Here is an 18,112-nt window from a genome sequence, read left to right on the forward strand (position 1 = left end):
GTAAAACTCTGTAAAAGTACTGGTTGCATGCATTTTACACTCCAGCGAGACTTCTGACGCTCGAGCGAGGAACCTTGCAAAACAGGGTTTGCTCGAGCGCACACTTTGTCACTTGAGCTACAGTACAAATCTTAGCAAAACTTCTGGGAGCTTGGTTTTTACGCTCGAGAGAGGCTTTCTTCACTCGAGCAGACAAGTCAAATTCTGAAATTTCTAGAATTCTGTTTGAAGTTCAAATCACAATTCCAAAGGTCCAATTCATGTATAAAACACTCAAATATGCAAATACACTCCCAAAAACATATATTTGAAGATAACTCGCAACCATAGTTCAAAATTCCATGGGTTTAACAAATTTCAAACCATAAACTTTATATATACACAATTCATGTTTTGTATCTTGCATGGACAAGCTCCTAGGCTTGAAATTAAGCTTCAATACATAAAAATTCTTACATGCATGTGCCAAACAACCCTCAATTCAACATTCTTCACATTCAAATATGCAAATTTATGGCTAATTCTCACATGCATGTACATATTAACTTCAAATTTATTATCGTCAACTCAATTCTTATTCTTAATTACATATCTTGTTTGAATTCACTTAATTATAAACTTAAACCCATGAGTTTGAGTTCAATTACTCACTTAGGAGCTCCAATCTTTCAAATTCTAGCTAGTTCTTGAGTTAACCCTCTCAAATTTCAAACTTCTTGCTTAATTCCAAAAATTTTGCCTTCATTCTCTCTCTAGAACTGTCCCTCTCTCTCTAGAGTGTAATCTCAGCCAAGTAAAGAGAAATGAGCTTAAAAGATAGAGCATAAGTGTAAATATGACACTTATATATGCTTGCCTAATCAATTTTGATTAAGGCTAATTAATTGAGCTTAAATTAATCAATTTAATTTAATTAATTCGGTCCGAATTAATTTTTAATTAACCATAAGCTCTAAAAATCACGCTAATCACAATGGTGCAAACAATTTTAGTTTTTGTAACCTCTACGGTCTTTAATTTTCAAATTATAGCAGCAAGTTGGACAGGTTTTCCTACGGTGAATATATATAGTTTCAAAAACATAAATAATCACACAATTACCACCAAAATCATATTAAGCATATAACCACAATCATAATTAAGGCTAATTAACATAATATAGAATAGAGTTATCACATTAAATCCTAGAAAAAATTAAACATGCTACAAAAAATCGAACATGTCAGAAAAAATTACACATAAGGGAGAAAACTAAGGTGGTCAGAGAAAATTATAAATGTTAGAGAAAATTATACACTGAAAATTGAATGTGGAATACATCTAGTCATAGAAAATTTCCATTCCTAGAGAAAATCAAAAAAGCAATACAAACATGCCAGAGAAATCAACAAGGGATAAAAATAATGTGACCAGAGAAAATTATAAATTCCAGAGAAACTTAGACATAGACAAGAGAATACTAAGTGTTTTCGTGTGAAATACATGTTGCCACAGATAATTTCCATTCCCAGAGAAAATAAACAAAGCAACATAAATATGACAGAAATTTTTTTAAAAATTGATAAAAATTACATATAGATGTAAAATATAGCCAGAGAAAATTCAAGAAAGAAACATAAATCTAGCAACCACAAAAAATGAAAATGCCAGAGAAAATTCAAACACATTCCAAAGAAATTTTCATTCCATAATATTAAAATGCCAGAGAAATTTACATATACAACTAGAAAAATTTAAACATGACAGAGACACACAAGGGGAGAAAAGTGATGTGGCCAAAGAAAATTATAAATGCCAAAGAAGCTTAGACACAGACAAGAGAGTAATATTACATATAGATGTAAAATATAGTCAGAGAAAATTCAACACATTCCAGAGAAAATTAAACATTTCAGAAAAAATTTCCATTCCATAATATTAAAATGCAAGAGAAATTTACATACACAACTAGAGAAATTTAAACATGACAGAGACACAAAGGAGAAAAGTGATATGGCCAGATAAAATTATAAATGCCAAAGAAACTTAGACACACACAAAAGAGTAATATTGCATATAGATGTAAAATATAGCCAGAGAAAATTCAAACACATTCTAGAGAAAATTTTCATTCCATAATATTAAAATGCCAGAGAAATTTACATACACAACCAGAGAAAATTAAACATGACTGACACACACAAGGGAGAAAAGTGACGTGGCCAAAGAAAATTATAAATGCCAGATAAACATAGACACAGATAAGAGAGTAAAATTACATATAGATGTAAAATATAGCCAGAGAAAATTCAAGAAAGAAACATAAATCTAGCAACCACAGAAAATGAAAATGACATATGTCAGAAAAAATTAAATATGGCAAGCCAGATAAATTTATGGAGCAGAGAAATTTGAATGAATTGTATTTGAAAATTACACAGAGAAACACAAAGAAATTAACCATGCCAGAGAAAATGGGGAATAAACATGCTAGAGAAAATTCAAAGAAGAAACATAGATCAAGCCAATATCAGAGAAATTCAAATGACAGAGAATTTTACAGATAAAATCACACAAACATCTTCAAGATTAAGTTCAAAACTTTGAGAAATAACAATTTTCAAATTCATATAGCTTTTTATTACGAAATTGAAACCCTAATAAATGGAAGGCTAATATAATACGCAATTAACTGTGTTTCTAGATAAAAACTCGTTGGATTGTAGAAAACTTACCAGAGTGATGATGAAACCCTAATTACAAACTGATATGCCCTGAGATGAAGATGAACTGAGATGACGATGAATAGTGAAAATGGGTCAGAGAAATTTGTAAGGAAGGAATGGAAAAGATTTTAGTAGAAGATAATGAAACCGTAATGTCGATAGTGAAGATGATTGTGAAACCCTAATTCTCCTGTTCTCTTGCTCGTGAAGATAGTGGGATTTTTTGAATGGAATGGAGTCGTCAGAATCCAATGGAGTGTTCTCAGTTGATTTGTGAAGGGTATTTTGGTCTAAGAAAGAATTAAAAATGCACGCATTCTAGTTGAGGGACCTGATGCATCATTCCTTTTTTTTTGGTGTCCTCTGTCTTTTAAATTACTATTATTAGGGACCTTAAAAAAAATTCTCCTTTTAATATCTATACTTTTTATATTTATATATTTTAATATATTTATGACATAATTATGATATTACGATTCAATTTTAATTCAACTGCGGCTGAATTAATCTGGTCACTCTGCTAATTTGTTTCCCAGTCTAATTTTCAAAATATTACTTGCCATCACTATTAAGTATGTATAAAATTAAAAAATTCATCTCGTTAGAATCAAACTTTATCAATTATTGGACTTAAGTCATGTTATAAATTTTTACACAAAAAAGAAGAAGAAAATAGAAAAAAAGAAAAAATAACTACAAATTGTCAAGTGCATATTCCCCAGAATATTATCACTTGTATCCCCCGAGTCATTTTCTAACCCCCGAGTCATTTTCATTATAGAGAGAGAAATGGGTGGTGGAGAGGGAAGGATCGCATAAATGTAACCATCGGATGAACACTCACTCACTCTCAACTTCAAGAGCGTGCCGCGATGTCCCTCTTTTTCTACAACAAACCCATTTGTGTCTCTGTATTTTCTCAGACTCTCCTCCTCTTTGAATTCAAGACTACCCAGTTCTGGATTTTCAAGAAATGTCGTCTATGGAGAATAATCCTCTTCCTCCAATACCCGGTCGTGTTGTTATTGCTTATGATGCTACCAAGAACCGCAATGAAGGAGAGCTTAAACGCACTGTTGATAGTATCCGATCGAGAGGTGACATTCTTCATGGAGGTGATACACTCACGCTGCTTGGAGTTCTGCATAAGGTCCCACACCCCAGTAAGTGTTTGACGAATTGCCTGTGAGAGGTTCAACTTTAAATTCTTTTACCTTGTCTATGCCCATTATAGTTTAGTTAATATATATATGGGGTTTGGGTCATTTTCTTATTTCCTTTTTGGAAATAGATTCAATATCTATTTATTGGGTGTCTTCCCCACTTCATAAAAGTGCAAATGATAATGGATTTATTTAATTGAAACAATATTAGCATTTGCTTCCACCCAATTTGTGATCTTGCCGTAACAATCATGTGGTAGAGTTGTTTGAGTGTTGAAGGCTCACAAGAGATCACAAAACTGTAATGACTAGATTGAGTTTTGATCCTTTCATGGGGTCTAAGAGTTTTTGGTGAGTCTTAATACTTTCTACCATCACCCCCATCTCACGGCTGTGATATGAAGCTCACAACGGATTTTGGGAGACTCAAAATTTGTGTAAATATTAAGTACGGCCAACAGTTGGAAATTGAAGGGTGCAGGTGCATGTACCACCAACAGTTGGTACGAACAACCACGAGAACAGTTAAAAGAAATAGTAAACACAGTTCTCTTAATCATCTTAATGGTTAAAGTTGATCTTATTTTATTTTATTTTTGATGTAGTGGGTTACCAAATGCAAGCGTCCCCTGTTTCTTTTTTGGGAACAAACATGAGTGTGCTGAAAGACGAAGTTTCAAAAAAGATTGATATGTATGTGAACATGCTCCTACAAAGTGCTGAAGAATGCAAAAATGAAAAGGTAATGAATGTTCTTTATATTTGCAATAGCTATTTCATATATTTAAGAAGCATTACAATCTATTGAGGTGATTATTTTGGAAGGCCAAATAGTATTCCATGGTAAAAAGCTATGTTGATTTTGCATTTGCGAGGGGTTATAATGTTTTTTTTGTTTTTTGTTTTTTGTTTTTTGTTGTTGTTGTTGTTGTTGATAAATATACAAACTTTACTAGACAAACATCAAAATGATGCAAAGAATACAAAAATGACGGTCCCCAAAGGCCCAAACAAGACTAACAAATCAAATCATTCATAAAATCTACAAAAGCCAACACATTTGGATCAAACAAACTTGAAACCCAACTATATAAACATCATAAGAAGCCACCTCTCTAACCCGACCCCCTTCCCAACTCTACAAAACTTCCAACACCGAACACCGGCATTCAAGCCAAACCAAAGGTCACAACAATAAGCATCCAAAGCCGAGAAGCCATGAGACAATGAATGAAAAAATGATCCACTGACTCCGCATCACCGCAACACCATCAACACCAATTAACTAAGATATACCGATGACAAATTAAGTTATCGATAGTCAGAATACATCCTAAAGCCGCCGTCTAAACAAAGAAAGTTACTTTGGATGGCATACCTGCCACTCAAACACACTTCAAAGGAAACAAATTAGCAGCGACATGCACAAGCGCACTGTAAAACGAGGACACCGAGAAAATCTCTTTGGATCTCAGACAAACCGACACCAGATAATCCTTCCATACCCCACCAAATTGCAGCTAGTGCAAAAAGCCCAAGAGGTCTACCAATTGATCCAACTCCCAATCTTGAACATCACTACGCAATTGCACATTCCAAATGAACGATTGTCCTTGCCTAGACCTAACTTCACCCACCATAACCTCACAAACCATTGCAATAGCATAAATCGAAGGGAACATCTCTAAAGTCATCTCGCAACACCACCTATCCCTCCAAAAAGGAACTCTATCCCCCACCCCTACCTTGAAACAAACGAATGCTATAATGTTTTAATCTTCTTGCTGTGTATATATTGTAATTTGAATTACTTCACAAGAGTCTTTGCAATGTGCAGCAAATAAGTCTGTGACTCTTGCTGAGTTGATAGGAATGTGCTATATTCTAAATGCATCCAATGGACTTTCTGATGCAACATTTATTATATGGTTAAACAAGTACGATAGGCTGTGGAAGCCTAACACAAAGTCTAAGGGTCCTATGTTCGTCAAGAAGCCTTTGTGGTCCAAAGAGGATATTATGGTAACTTCAGTTTTGCTGGACATGGGTTGTAGGGTTGCCCATGGGTTTTATTTGGGGTCAAGTTATTAAATGGGTTATGATATTTGGGTTTGATTATGTCTAAAATAATCTTAGTGATCAAAAGTTCAAGTTTCGTATTTTGATATTGAAGTAGAATTAGAAGTCATTAAAATTTCTTATTATGATTGAAGTAGAATTGGAAGTCATAGTTGGTCTAGAATATTAGTAGTTGCTAAATATTTTTAGTTTCTAAATTTGAGAAATAGTCCTTATAGAATTAGTAGAGTCTTTAGCCTATAAATATATATGTGATCTCAATGATCCAATAGCAGAGTTAATATTATGAAAATTTGAGATTGTGTTTCTGTGATTGGCCTATCCTTTGTGAGGGTGAAGCACTTTTCTTTTTTTCTCTCTTCTTCTTCTTCTTCTTCTATCCAGTAAGGTTACTGTTCATGTCACTGTTCACAGTGCTTAAAACAACCACCCAACTGTCCCAAAACACTTATGTTGTCATTCCCAAAACCCTATCTTTTTACAAACCCTTAAACTCCTATTTTTAAATACTTTTGCAGCCACAAAATCCCTCCAAATCCAGCCTTATAAGTCTATTGTTGCTGCTGCCAGTATACTTAAACTGGGTGTTAGAATTTACCATAATATACCATCACCTACCACATAATATACCATCACCTACCACCTCCACTCAACTCACCTACCACACTTACTCACCTACTCCCCAATCCTCTCCTATATAATTAGTACCTCACCATCTGTAATTTACACAACAATCTTGTAATCAATATCAATCAATAATACATAAATTTTTACATGGTATCAGAGCAAGGTTAAAGATCTTGGTGTTCTTCGCCTTCCGGCGGGCGGCAACCTTGCCTTGACCGCCCGCCGGATCTCAACCAATTGACGCAGAATTCTCAGAATCACGTTTCCCGCGCTTTCTCGCTCTTCTATGTCTACGGCAATGCCAGTAACAGAAATCTATATCACAGCCATGCTAGCTCTGTTGTTTCTCCTTCTCTCTCTACCCCATCTGGGTCTCTCACTGAGTCAAGATGGACTTTTTCTCCAGCGAGTCAAACTCGGTCTGTCCGACCCGAACGGTGTTCTCTCCGACTGGAACGACCGCGACGCCACCCCATGCAACTGGACCGGCATCACCTGCGACCCGGCCACGGGTTCAGTCAGCTCGGTCGATCTCCAAACTCCATGTCACCTATGGCTCTTGCAAGATTTAAACTGCCATTGACACGTCCTGCATGGATAAAACCACCAGCTTTCAAGATCCTCTCTCTTTCAGCCTCAAGATCACCAGAACTGATAACTCCGGAGATTTCAGGTCCACAACTGAATCTGGTACAACATCTTTAACTGCTGTGGCCACAACGCTAAAGCATTTGTTACGGTCTAACAAAGCTATTTCTTCAGAATCTTTAGAAGTATTTCTTGAAATCTTCAGCTCTGCCTCCTCAATTCCTCTTCTGTTATACCCAACTTTATAGGTCGTGCAAGCTTGTTCCGTTTATCATTTACAAACTGAATAACAAGCTTTGACACAATTGCACGCAGGTCCTTCTCATTCAAACAACAAGTTGCTTGGATAGGAAAAATGCGATGACACCAAAGTGGTGAATTTAAACTCCCAGATTCCAGAAAACAAATAATTTTTGACACAGTATCAACAACATCAAGAGAATCATTTCTAGGAATGGTAAAAAGAAGCAACCCACTCCCTGTCAGCTTAACCAGTGAAAGGCAACATTTGCATCAGAGTTTTCAGATCTCAGTGCTATCCTCTGCTGCCTTAGACAGCTTTTTTGAAAAGGTTGAAGTGGATACACCAGCTTCTCCATTTTAAAATATTCTCCATCCAACACCATCATCACATACCACCGCCCAAACATTCTTTATCTTATATATATATATATATATATATATTTTTTTTTTGTTGGTGAAATATAAAAAAAAAATAATAATAATAATAATAATAATAATAATAAAATAATAGAAAACGGGTGATGATCACAAGAAATATATTATAATAAAAATATATATATATATATACAAAATAAAAAATCACACCGATGTTTTTCATATCACCCATCCACAAATATTTTACCAACAACATTCCACAACCTTGTCATTTTATTCATATCAGGGGATCAACCCCGATCACAATTTTCACCAAAAAAAAAAAAAAAAAAAAAAAAAAAAAAAAAACCACCACATCCACAGGCCAGATTTTTTCTCTACTCTGCCGCCGGTCTCTTCTTCTTGCTTCCGTCCTGGACGGCCCTTGACGGTACTGCCTCCGTGTTTTCCACGCCGCCGAGCATGTTCACTCCCCCATACTCCTCCACTGCAGCGTATGGCGGACCTCCAAATCGGAACATCACGGTGGCCTTCCGCTTCAGCTCCTTATTTTCCGCCTTCAGCACACTTATCTCTGCTCGCGCATCCTTATACATGCGTTGGAGCAGAGCCAGCTGGGAATTTAAATGCTGCACCTCATTTGTCCTACTCTGCAGCCGGTTCGACAAATTTGTGACCGCCGTCATGGTTTCCACGCATGACTTCAGAGTATACTGATTAGCCTCAATATCAGTTTGCATCGCCATTTTTTGCTCCACCGACCGCATCGGAAAGTTCAATGGAGCAAAACCAGAGGTGTTTGGTTGCGGTTCACTGGCCACCGCACCAGTTATTTCTCTTGTGGGCTCGTTCAGTTCTGGAAAGAGCGTGAGCAGGTTCTGGGTAACTGGACGGGAAGAAGAGGCCATGTTTTTGGGTTGCTAAGTGTTTCAGCGAAATAGCAATTTCAGACTGGTAATGTTCGGAAGGGTTGGTGATAGAATGGCAACAGAGTGTTCCAGAATCTCTTTCTCAGAAACGGAAGAGTTTTTTCAAAGGATTTTCGGCGGTTTCAGACTGGTTTGCACAGCCTACGCCTCAACCTTGGTTAAATAGTCGAGGCAGCCACGCGTATCGCGCGCCACTTGCCGCCAGACGACAAACGGGCACGCCAACCAAGACACTCACGTGCCTCGCCATCATGTCCGGTACACCTTTTGATAAATTGGGCACACCTTTTGATAAATTGGGCACGCCTTTTGATGGCACACCTTTTTGATGAATTGGGCACGCCTTTTGATGGCACGCCTTTTGACAAAATTGGGCACACCTTTTGAGGGTGCGACTTTTTAAGGGTCCGACAAGACTCTGTAAACTGTCCCGACATTTGATTCCGGTTAGCTTTTCCAAGGGTCCGACAAGACTCTGTAAACTGTCCCGACATTGATTCCGGTTAGCTCCTTTATGGGTCCGACAAGACTCTGTAAACTGTCCCGACATAGATTCCGGTTAGTTTCTACAAGGGTCCGACAAGACTCTGTAAACTGTCCCGACATTGATTCCGGTTAGTTTCTACAAGGGTCCAGCAAGACTCCGTAAACTGTCACAACATTGTCTTCTACAACGGTCCGACATGACCCCATAAACTGTCTTCTACAACGGTCCGACATGACCCCATAAACTGTCTTCTACAACGGTCCGACATGACCTCATAAACTGTCCTCTACATGGTTATGACACGACCATACAGTGTCCCCTATCTTTTTTTTTTATTATTTTTATGTATTTTCTTGTTTTGTAAACTCTCTCCAAACTCAAGTTGGTTAGTTCCTATCCTCCTTGAGTTTGCGGGGGGCTGTTAGAATTTACCATAATATACCATCACCTACCACATAATATACCATCACCTACCACCTCCACTCAACTCACCTACCACACTTACTCACCTACTCCCCAATCCTCTCCTATATAATTAGTACCTCACCATCTGTAATTTACACAACAATCTTGTAATCAATATCAATCAATAATACATAAATTTTTACACTGGGCTCACTACTTGTAGGAAAGTAATCCCTACTCGTCCTACATCACTTTCATCTGAGTTATTCTTATTATAAATAAGTACATGGTTTAGAGCGGACCTATACTTTTTGATCTTGACACAGTGACTGTTGCATCTTTTAGAACCTTAATCTAAAAAAATGAATGTATGATAGTGTGAAATATAACCCAACACCAAATCAGATGCAACTAGTATTTATTGCATACATCACGTAAGGAGAACAATGGAAATTGCATGAAGATATTCAATAAAATTTACTATGGTGGTACATATTTTAGAAACTGCTTTCTTGTTATAAGATGGGTAATTAGTTTTAGGTTGTGGGGCTACATATAACTGTCAGCTAACTGTCCAAAAAAACTGATGAGCTCCTGGAATATTGTGAATAACTATGGACTATATAGCAAAATAACTGAAAGGTCAATACTAGTACTAGCTGCCAAAGGTCTGCTTGCTTGTCTGAAAGTAATGAACTAATAATACATTAGCATGAAAAATTTAAGATGATATTCTTAATAGTTAAAAATGGGGTAAATTACACTAACCTTCCATGAGATTTGGAAAAAATACAGTTAGTCCCACATGTTTGGCATAATTATATTGGACTCCCTTAAGTTTTATTTCACATAACAATTGGGCCCTTTTCGTCTCAGATGGATGGAAAAATGATGGTGTCATCTCTTTTACGCTGAAATGTATATTTTAACTTGTTCATGTTTGTGTCTTCACACTGTTTGTGTCTCGGCATCTCCTGGACTCCAACCTGTAGACTATGTCATTAACTTTCAGAGTAGGCAAGACCTTTCTTCCCCCATAGAGCTATAGTTACTTTGATCGATTCACTCAAGTTACCCAATTAACATTCTTCCCTTCAAACTTATAGGCATTTCTAGCTTTCCACTCATTCCACATTATAGTTGATCGAACTGCTTCCCAAATCAGCTTTTCCATACCCCTAAACTTGACCCCATCCTACCAATTAAATAGAATACTGATGGAGCCAGGTAAGCCCATTGAACACACCATAATAGTAATTTTGTCCAAATTTTGCAGACAAAACCACAGTGCAATAACACATGGTCCCCTGTCTCAGCTTCAGACCTGCAGAATATGCATAATGTATGAGCATTTTGATCCAACACCCCAATATTCTGTGGTGAGGTAGATGTTTTTAATTTCCCTTTGCATGCCAACCAACTTTTAAATAGCATCTTAGGAGGAGAAATGTTGTTCCAGATTAAATCAGGTGATTTGACCATAGGACCATAACTCAAGTTAAGCCAGTCATAAGCACATCCTTAACAGAAAACATACCTGATCGGGCAGCATTCCATACGAGCCTATCATCTTCAGTCAAACTGAGGACAGGAGCAGAGAGGAGCATCTGAATTAACAGAGTAACTTCTTCCAAGTCCCAGGTGAATAATTGTCTTCTAAAAGCAAAGTTCCACTCTCCTGACAAGTCCCTCTTACTATAGTAATCAAGCACAGTACCCTTTTTCTCCACTGACAGCAGGAACAGTCTTATAAACTTCTCTTTCAAGCAAACATTCTTATCGAACAGACTCGTTCTTCCATTACCAATGTGAATACATAAGTTTGATTGAAAGAAATTGAAAATCTGTGGTTTGACTGAAGCTATTGATAGTATGTTAGCCTAAGAAGCACAGACATGGACACGGGACACGACACGGACACACAGGGTATGTTATGTTTGGTTCGGTTTTGAGAGTAGTTTTTAAAAATTATTTTGGGGAGAGAGTTTAGAAATTTTTTTGGTTTGTTTGGTTATGTATTTTGAAAGTAGTTTTGGAGTTTGGGATTTTGGAATGATTTGATATTTTATTGTAATTGAGTAGATGTATGTGAGAGAAAAAGTGATTGAGAAGGAGAGAGGAGAGATGAGAGAAAAAATGATTGATTGATGTGTAAGAGAGAAAGTGATTTTGGAAATTGTTTTGAAAAAATTACTAACCAAACAAGTTTTTTAGAAAAAAATTCCCAAAATCACTCTACAAAGCCAAACCAAACATACCCGCAAACATGCAAATTTTCAAAAAATGGGGGACATGACACATTGAGGATACGCTCAATATATATAATTAATTTTTTTTTATTATATGTCATAAATTATTAAAAAAATTTATTGAAAGGTAATAAAAACTACAAAATAACACTTTTAAAATTATAAAAGAAAAACTAAAAAAAATAATCTCAGAGAGAGAGAGAGAGAGAGCAAAAATAAAAATAAAAAATAATCAAAGAGAGAAAAAGGAACCCAAAAAAAGAAAAAGAAAAAGAAAATATAAATAATCGAAGAGAGAGAAAGAGGTTACATTTAGCCCCAAAGAGTCGAAGAAAGAGAGAGAGCGATAGAGAGAGAGAGGCACAGAGAGAATGATCGAAGAAGAAGTAGAAGATTTAACTAGAAGAAGAAGAAGAAGAAGAAGAAGAGAATCAGAGGAGGAGAAGAGAAGAGAAGAACAAAATCGAAGAAGAAGAGGAAGACATACTTTCGATATGGTGAACAATAGCGAACAACCTTTAGCCCTTTCTCTCATCTCTTCTCTTCTCTTCTCTTCGTCTCTTTTGATATTCGATCTAGGGTTCGAAATCTTTAAATTTTTTTCAATTTGATTCCCACTTACAAGTCTCAGAAATTATGTTTTGTCCCCCATAGTGTCCCAAACGTGTTCGAATGTGTCCCAAATGTGTCCTACTACAAACAATTTAAAAAATAAAATAAAAAAATGAGACATTTTCTTTAGAGTGTCGAACATGTGTCCACAGCATGTCCGACGTGTGTTTGTATCCGACACTAATACGTAGCCCTTGGGGGGGTGTCCGTGCTTTACAGATGTCAGCCCAAACTCTAGAAACCCTTAACTGAGGTTCAAGTAGTGAAGACCTACATTTCACGGACTCTTTGAAATTTGGGAGGTACCTGTGTCTACACGACACGACATGGGTATGGGTGCGGGATACAGCTAAGATAAGGCTCTTTACAAATGGATATGGATTTGTTTTGCCCTAAATGCAGAAGAAATAAAAGAGAGAGCAAGGAGAGAACCTAGTCGCTGGCTTCGATCCTCTATTCGACGACTTTGATATTGCACCCTTCGACTTCGACGAGCGTGGCCCTTTTGACTTCGACTTCGTCTTCGACGAGCGCCAACGTAGATGAGCTTCGATCTATCTTCGCTGGCTTCGTCTTCGATGAGCTTCGATCTATCTTCTCTCTCTCTCTCTCTCTCTTTTCTATCTCTTCTCTCTGTTTTATAATCTGTTCTCTCTCTCTCTCTTTCAAAAGATATTTAATTAATATCTATGTCAATTATATACTATATATATCATACATCAATGAAAATAACTATTTATAAATCGTATTTGTTTATAATGTATATATGTCAATTAAAAGTAAAAAGAATTATATAAAAAAACTAAAAATATTATCAATAAAAATAATACATAATATAAAAAATAATAAATATGTTGAAAAAATAATTATTTAACTCATCTTTATATAATAAATATATTTAAAAAATAATTATTTAACGTCTCTCCATACCCATATCCAAATTTGGATCCATATCCATGTATTCTTAATTTTTAGTTTTAAAGCGTCTAACCCCCTAGATATGCACCCGCACCCGATACCCACACCCGAGTCCATGCAACATAGGTGGAGACCACTTACTATTTGCATAATGGTACTTACTATGCAGAACATTTTTCCATAAGACATTGTCCAGCGCTCCAAACTTCCACCACCATTTGGCAAGGAGGCACAAGTTCACGTCTCTCAATCTTCTAATTCCAAGACCTCCTGCATCCATTCCTTTGGTTATTTCACTCCACTTCGCCAAATGCACTCTTCTTTTCAAAACTGATCCACCCCACAAGAAAGATGCTTGTAATTTATCCAACACCTTAGCCACACCTTCAGGCATTTTAAACATGGACAAGTAATATGTAGGTAGATTATCGACTTAATTAAAGCTAACCTACCTCCAAATGAAAGGAGTTGCTTCTTCCAGCTTGCAAGCCTCAACTTAGAACTCTTCACCGCAGGATCCCAAGTGGACTTAAGTCTGGAGTTGGCACCAAGAGGAAGACCCAAGAACTTAAATGGAGTCTTTTTTTTGGTACAATTTAATGCATCTAAACTCACTGATTAGAGTCTCTTCCACACCTACTCTAATCACCATACTCTTAGAGTGATTAATCTTCAACCCAGAAACTACTTCAAAGCACATTATTATTCTTTTGATACACAGGATCTCATCCTAATCTGCTTCACGAACGAGTATTGTGTCATCGGCAAATTGAAGGTCGGTCACAATCACCTTATCTTTGACAATTGATACCCCTTTCCGCAGCCCCAACTTCCTAGCTCTTATAATGATGATATTGAGCCCTTCAACTACCATAAAAAAACAAAAAAAACAACGCCCAATTAGTACACATTAATGTGTGTTTGTGAGGGGAAAGATTAGGTACTCACCTAACCTTTAGCATAGCCCTTCAACTACCATATTAAAGAGAAATGGAGAAAGTAGATCCCCTTGCCTCAATCCCTTCACAGATTTAAACTCTTCTGTTGGGCTGCCTGTCATTAACCAAAACTGAAATTCTAGCAGATGATATACAAGTTTTAATCCATCCAATTCACCTCTGACCAAACCCAAAGCTCCCCAATAAGTTGAGTAAAAATCCCCAGTTGACACTATCAAAAGCTTTTTCAAAATCTAAGTTGAGTACCACCCCTTTCCTTCCCGCTGTTTTCCACCAATCCAACACTTCATTAGCTATTAATATGCCATCCAAGATATTTCTACCACCCATAAATGCTGATTGAGACTCACTAATGATGTTGGGCAATACCTTTTTCAGCCTTGAGGCTAAGACTTAAGCAAGAATTTTATAGACTGACCCAATAAGGCTAATTGGCCTATAGTCTGAAGGACAGATGGGGTTTTCTGTCTTTGGGATTAGAGTAATGAAAGATGAGTTGAGACCAGCCACCAATTTACCATGATCAAAAAATTCTTTGAAAAATTCCAACACTTCCTTCTTCATAAATTTCCTTCCAGCACTTCTTAATCCCCAAAGGTTTAGAGCCATCTGGCCTAGGGGCCTTGTTCCCATCTCATCCTTTTAATGGGGAGGCCGATGTAACTATGTTAAAATCGTGAGACTTATTGTATTTTCTTCAAACTTTAGGGGAGGTTAGTGTAATTGACCTCTAAAAAATATTAGTATATATCACCCAAAAAAAAAAAAAACCAAAAAAAAAAAGCCTAGAATGCTGTGGGATATTTTGTTCTTGGATGATTAAGACACATTAACACAATGACATAGGTGGCATAAGTATTGTTATTCAGGCCCGGCGACAACATTTGGGTGGACTTATAGTGCTATGATGAATTAGATGTAGTCATACAAAATACGTGAATTTTTTTTTTCCCCAATCAATAAAGGTTTTCTATGTATCTTGAATTAATTTTATATTGTAATGTAATGCCATGGAACCATATGAAGTTCTTGAGTCATTTGAAACACCGTAACCATCATATAAGCGGGAGGGGTGTTCACGGGTTGAGTCGGCTCGGGGTTCACCCCTTATCGCTAACTGAACCGAACATGTCAGGTGAAAATATGAATCACCTGCTTTCGACTGCCATACCGATCGAAATCGTCCGAACCAAATTATTCGGTTTGACGGTTGGATCGGATGGGTGATACATGCAAAGCAATTTTTTTTTTCCCCCACATTCGAACAAAACTCAAAATAAAAAATATATACAATCCAAATACATAAATACTGATCTAGACCAGATCTGAAAAAAAGGGATATTGAAAAAAAAATTGATAATAGCAAGGTTATACTCACGCATCATTGCACAATTATCATCGTCACTTAACACTACTGCCAAGCAAGAGTGTTCAGAAATCGAGAGAGAGAGAGAGAGAGAGAGAGAGAGAGAGAGAGAGAGAGGGAGAGAGAGCGTTATAACTACAATTGATCAATCATCATCATCAATTTTTAACAATCCAAAGCTTGCACTTCACTAAAGGGCTTTGGTAGAGCTTAGATATCCATTGCCCCACTGTGTGTGTGAAAGAAAAAAAGAAAATTGAGAGAGAGAGAAGAGACGAAACGGTCAAAGAAAGAGGGAGAGGTAGACGAGAGGTTTAGTGAGAGAGAGAGATCATTGTGTAAGAGAGAAGGAAGAAGATTGAGAGAGAGAGAGAGAGAGAGAGAGAGAGAGAGAGAATAAAAATTGGTCAGATGCATTGGTAATGAATAAAGTTATATGGAGGGATAGAGGAGAGAGTTAGAGAGAGAGGATGGAAAAAAATAAGAAAAGAAAAATATTTGAAATATATTAATTTATCATTTTTAATGATGTGCATGACAAGTGTTAAATTTTGATTTGTCAAATATTCTACCATGTAAAATTTAACTTCAATGTAACATCATTAAAAATTATTTAGAGGTGATAAATTAGGGAGATATAGCATTAAATTTAGTCAGATGGTAATATAATAAATTTAAAGTTATTCTAAGGATATAGGCCTATGTCTTTGAGAATAGGGGATACAAGTCATTTCTTGGGAAGATAAAAAGATTCTTGGGAAGGTGTAGGTCTCCGTTGGAATTATATATGAAACCTGGCAGATTCATATTTATCATATAAAAATAATTCGGATGGGTCGGGTTTAGTGATTTTTTCTTTATCAAGACTGACACTCAACTGACACCCGTAGAAATTTAAACATCTGAACTGCAGCCGACCGAACTAATGGTTGAAACTGTCTGTATTGCCTTTGGGTCTGGTGGTTCGAGTCGGATTTTTCGGGTGATTCGGATCTATGAACAGCCCTAGTTAGAGGTTGCAGTAGCACTTTTGAATCATCACTGGTGACAACATGTGCTGGTATGGCAACCCATGGTGATGTGATGAATTAATATAATTACAAAATACATGATTGCTTCTCCAATACATTAATGTATTGTTGTTTTCAAAATTTATCATGCGCTTTATTTATTGTAATATCTAACTCAACACATATACAAGTCTAAAATATATCCCAAATTACTTGTATAAGTAGAATTATTTCTACGTGTCACAGAAATTGCACAATATACTGCGATATGAGAAGCATGGGCACACACAGATGCATAGACACATGACACAACATGGACATGTTGACACAAATTTTTAAAAAATATAAGACACGACACGTTGGGGACACACAAAAATAATAAATAAGTAATAATTATTTGTCATGTATATGAATATTCAGTTCAAAAATAATAAAAAAAAATACAATGTAACACTAATTTTTAATGTGTAAAGGAGAAAAATAGGTATCAATTTATTTTTTTTTTTCCATTTTGTTTTTCAAGTTATTTATTAAAAATTGTAGGCCTTGTTTGGTTTGTATTTGAAAAACATGTTTTGAGATAAAAAGTACGAAAATTTGTTTGGTTTGGTTTTTTTTCAAAAGATGTTTTGAAAAATTATTTTAAGAGAGAGTTTTGGAAAAAGTGATTGATTTGATGTGTATGAGAGAGAGATTTGTTTGGAAATTTTGTAAACCAAACAAGTGTTGGAAAATTTTTTTGGGAAAATTTTTTTGGTTTAATTATTTTTGAAAACTTATTTGTAGAGAATTTTTCCCAAAATTTTTTGAGAAACACAAACCAAACAAGGCCGTTGTGTCTTTCATGTGTGTCTAGGCGTTAGACAATTGAGATCTCCAAATGTGTAAAGTGTGTCCGGTCTAGAAAAATTTGGAAAATAGTATGACATGTTTGGATGTGTCCAAAAGACATCAAGAATTGTCTGATGAGTGTTTTGTCTTGTCGTGTCGTGTCGTGTCAGTGTTCGACTAGGTGTCGGATATGACATGCCACCTTCTTAGAAGTGTTTGTGTTGATTAAGTGGCAGTCATAAAAATGGTGGTAAGTGCTAGGTAGATGACATGATGACAGACTGCATAAACCTTTTTAGACCCACATGAATGATAAATTCTCAATCGGCTACTAGAGGAGCATGTGGACCAATATGCAATTCAATTGTGCAACATGATTACTGTTGCTGACTCCACACAATTAAATAAATGCACACTTGACTTGATTTAATTGTAAAGTCAAAACCTTTGATTGAATCTATGTTTCATCATAAGGCTATAATGCATTGTTTGTTGATCTACATCACGATGGATGGTTCTTCCCATTTATTCTCTTAAGGAAGCTTGCATGACAAATCCCACTTTTA

At 36.2% G+C, this 18,112-nt stretch overlaps 1 protein-coding gene across 21 annotated transcripts in view; it reads left to right on the plus strand.

Annotated features, from left to right (window-relative positions):
• Positions 1-3,347: 3,347 nt before the first annotated feature.
• The window catches only part of LOC114314935 (uncharacterized), a 37,734-nt gene continuing 22,969 nt past the window's right edge, over positions 3,348-18,112 (plus strand). For 19 of the 21 annotated variants that reach the window (XM_082921271.1, XM_082921277.1, XM_082921281.1 and 16 more), the window contains exons 1-2: positions 3,362-3,868; positions 4,474-4,610. In XM_082921271.1, the coding sequence (XP_082777397.1) occupies positions 3,679-3,868; positions 4,474-4,610 (327 nt within the window). In that variant the 5' untranslated portion in view covers positions 3,362-3,678. Of the gene's footprint in view, positions 3,869-4,473; positions 4,611-18,112 lie in introns of all 21 variants that reach the window. The other 2 variants (XM_082921272.1, XM_082921284.1) reach the window with 2 other exon arrangements.

Source organism: Camellia sinensis, chromosome 3, assembly GCF_055761805.1.
Source record: "Camellia sinensis isolate YWXY chromosome 3, ASM5576180v1, whole genome shotgun sequence".
NCBI lineage: Eukaryota > Viridiplantae > Streptophyta > Magnoliopsida > Ericales > Theaceae > Camellia > Camellia sinensis.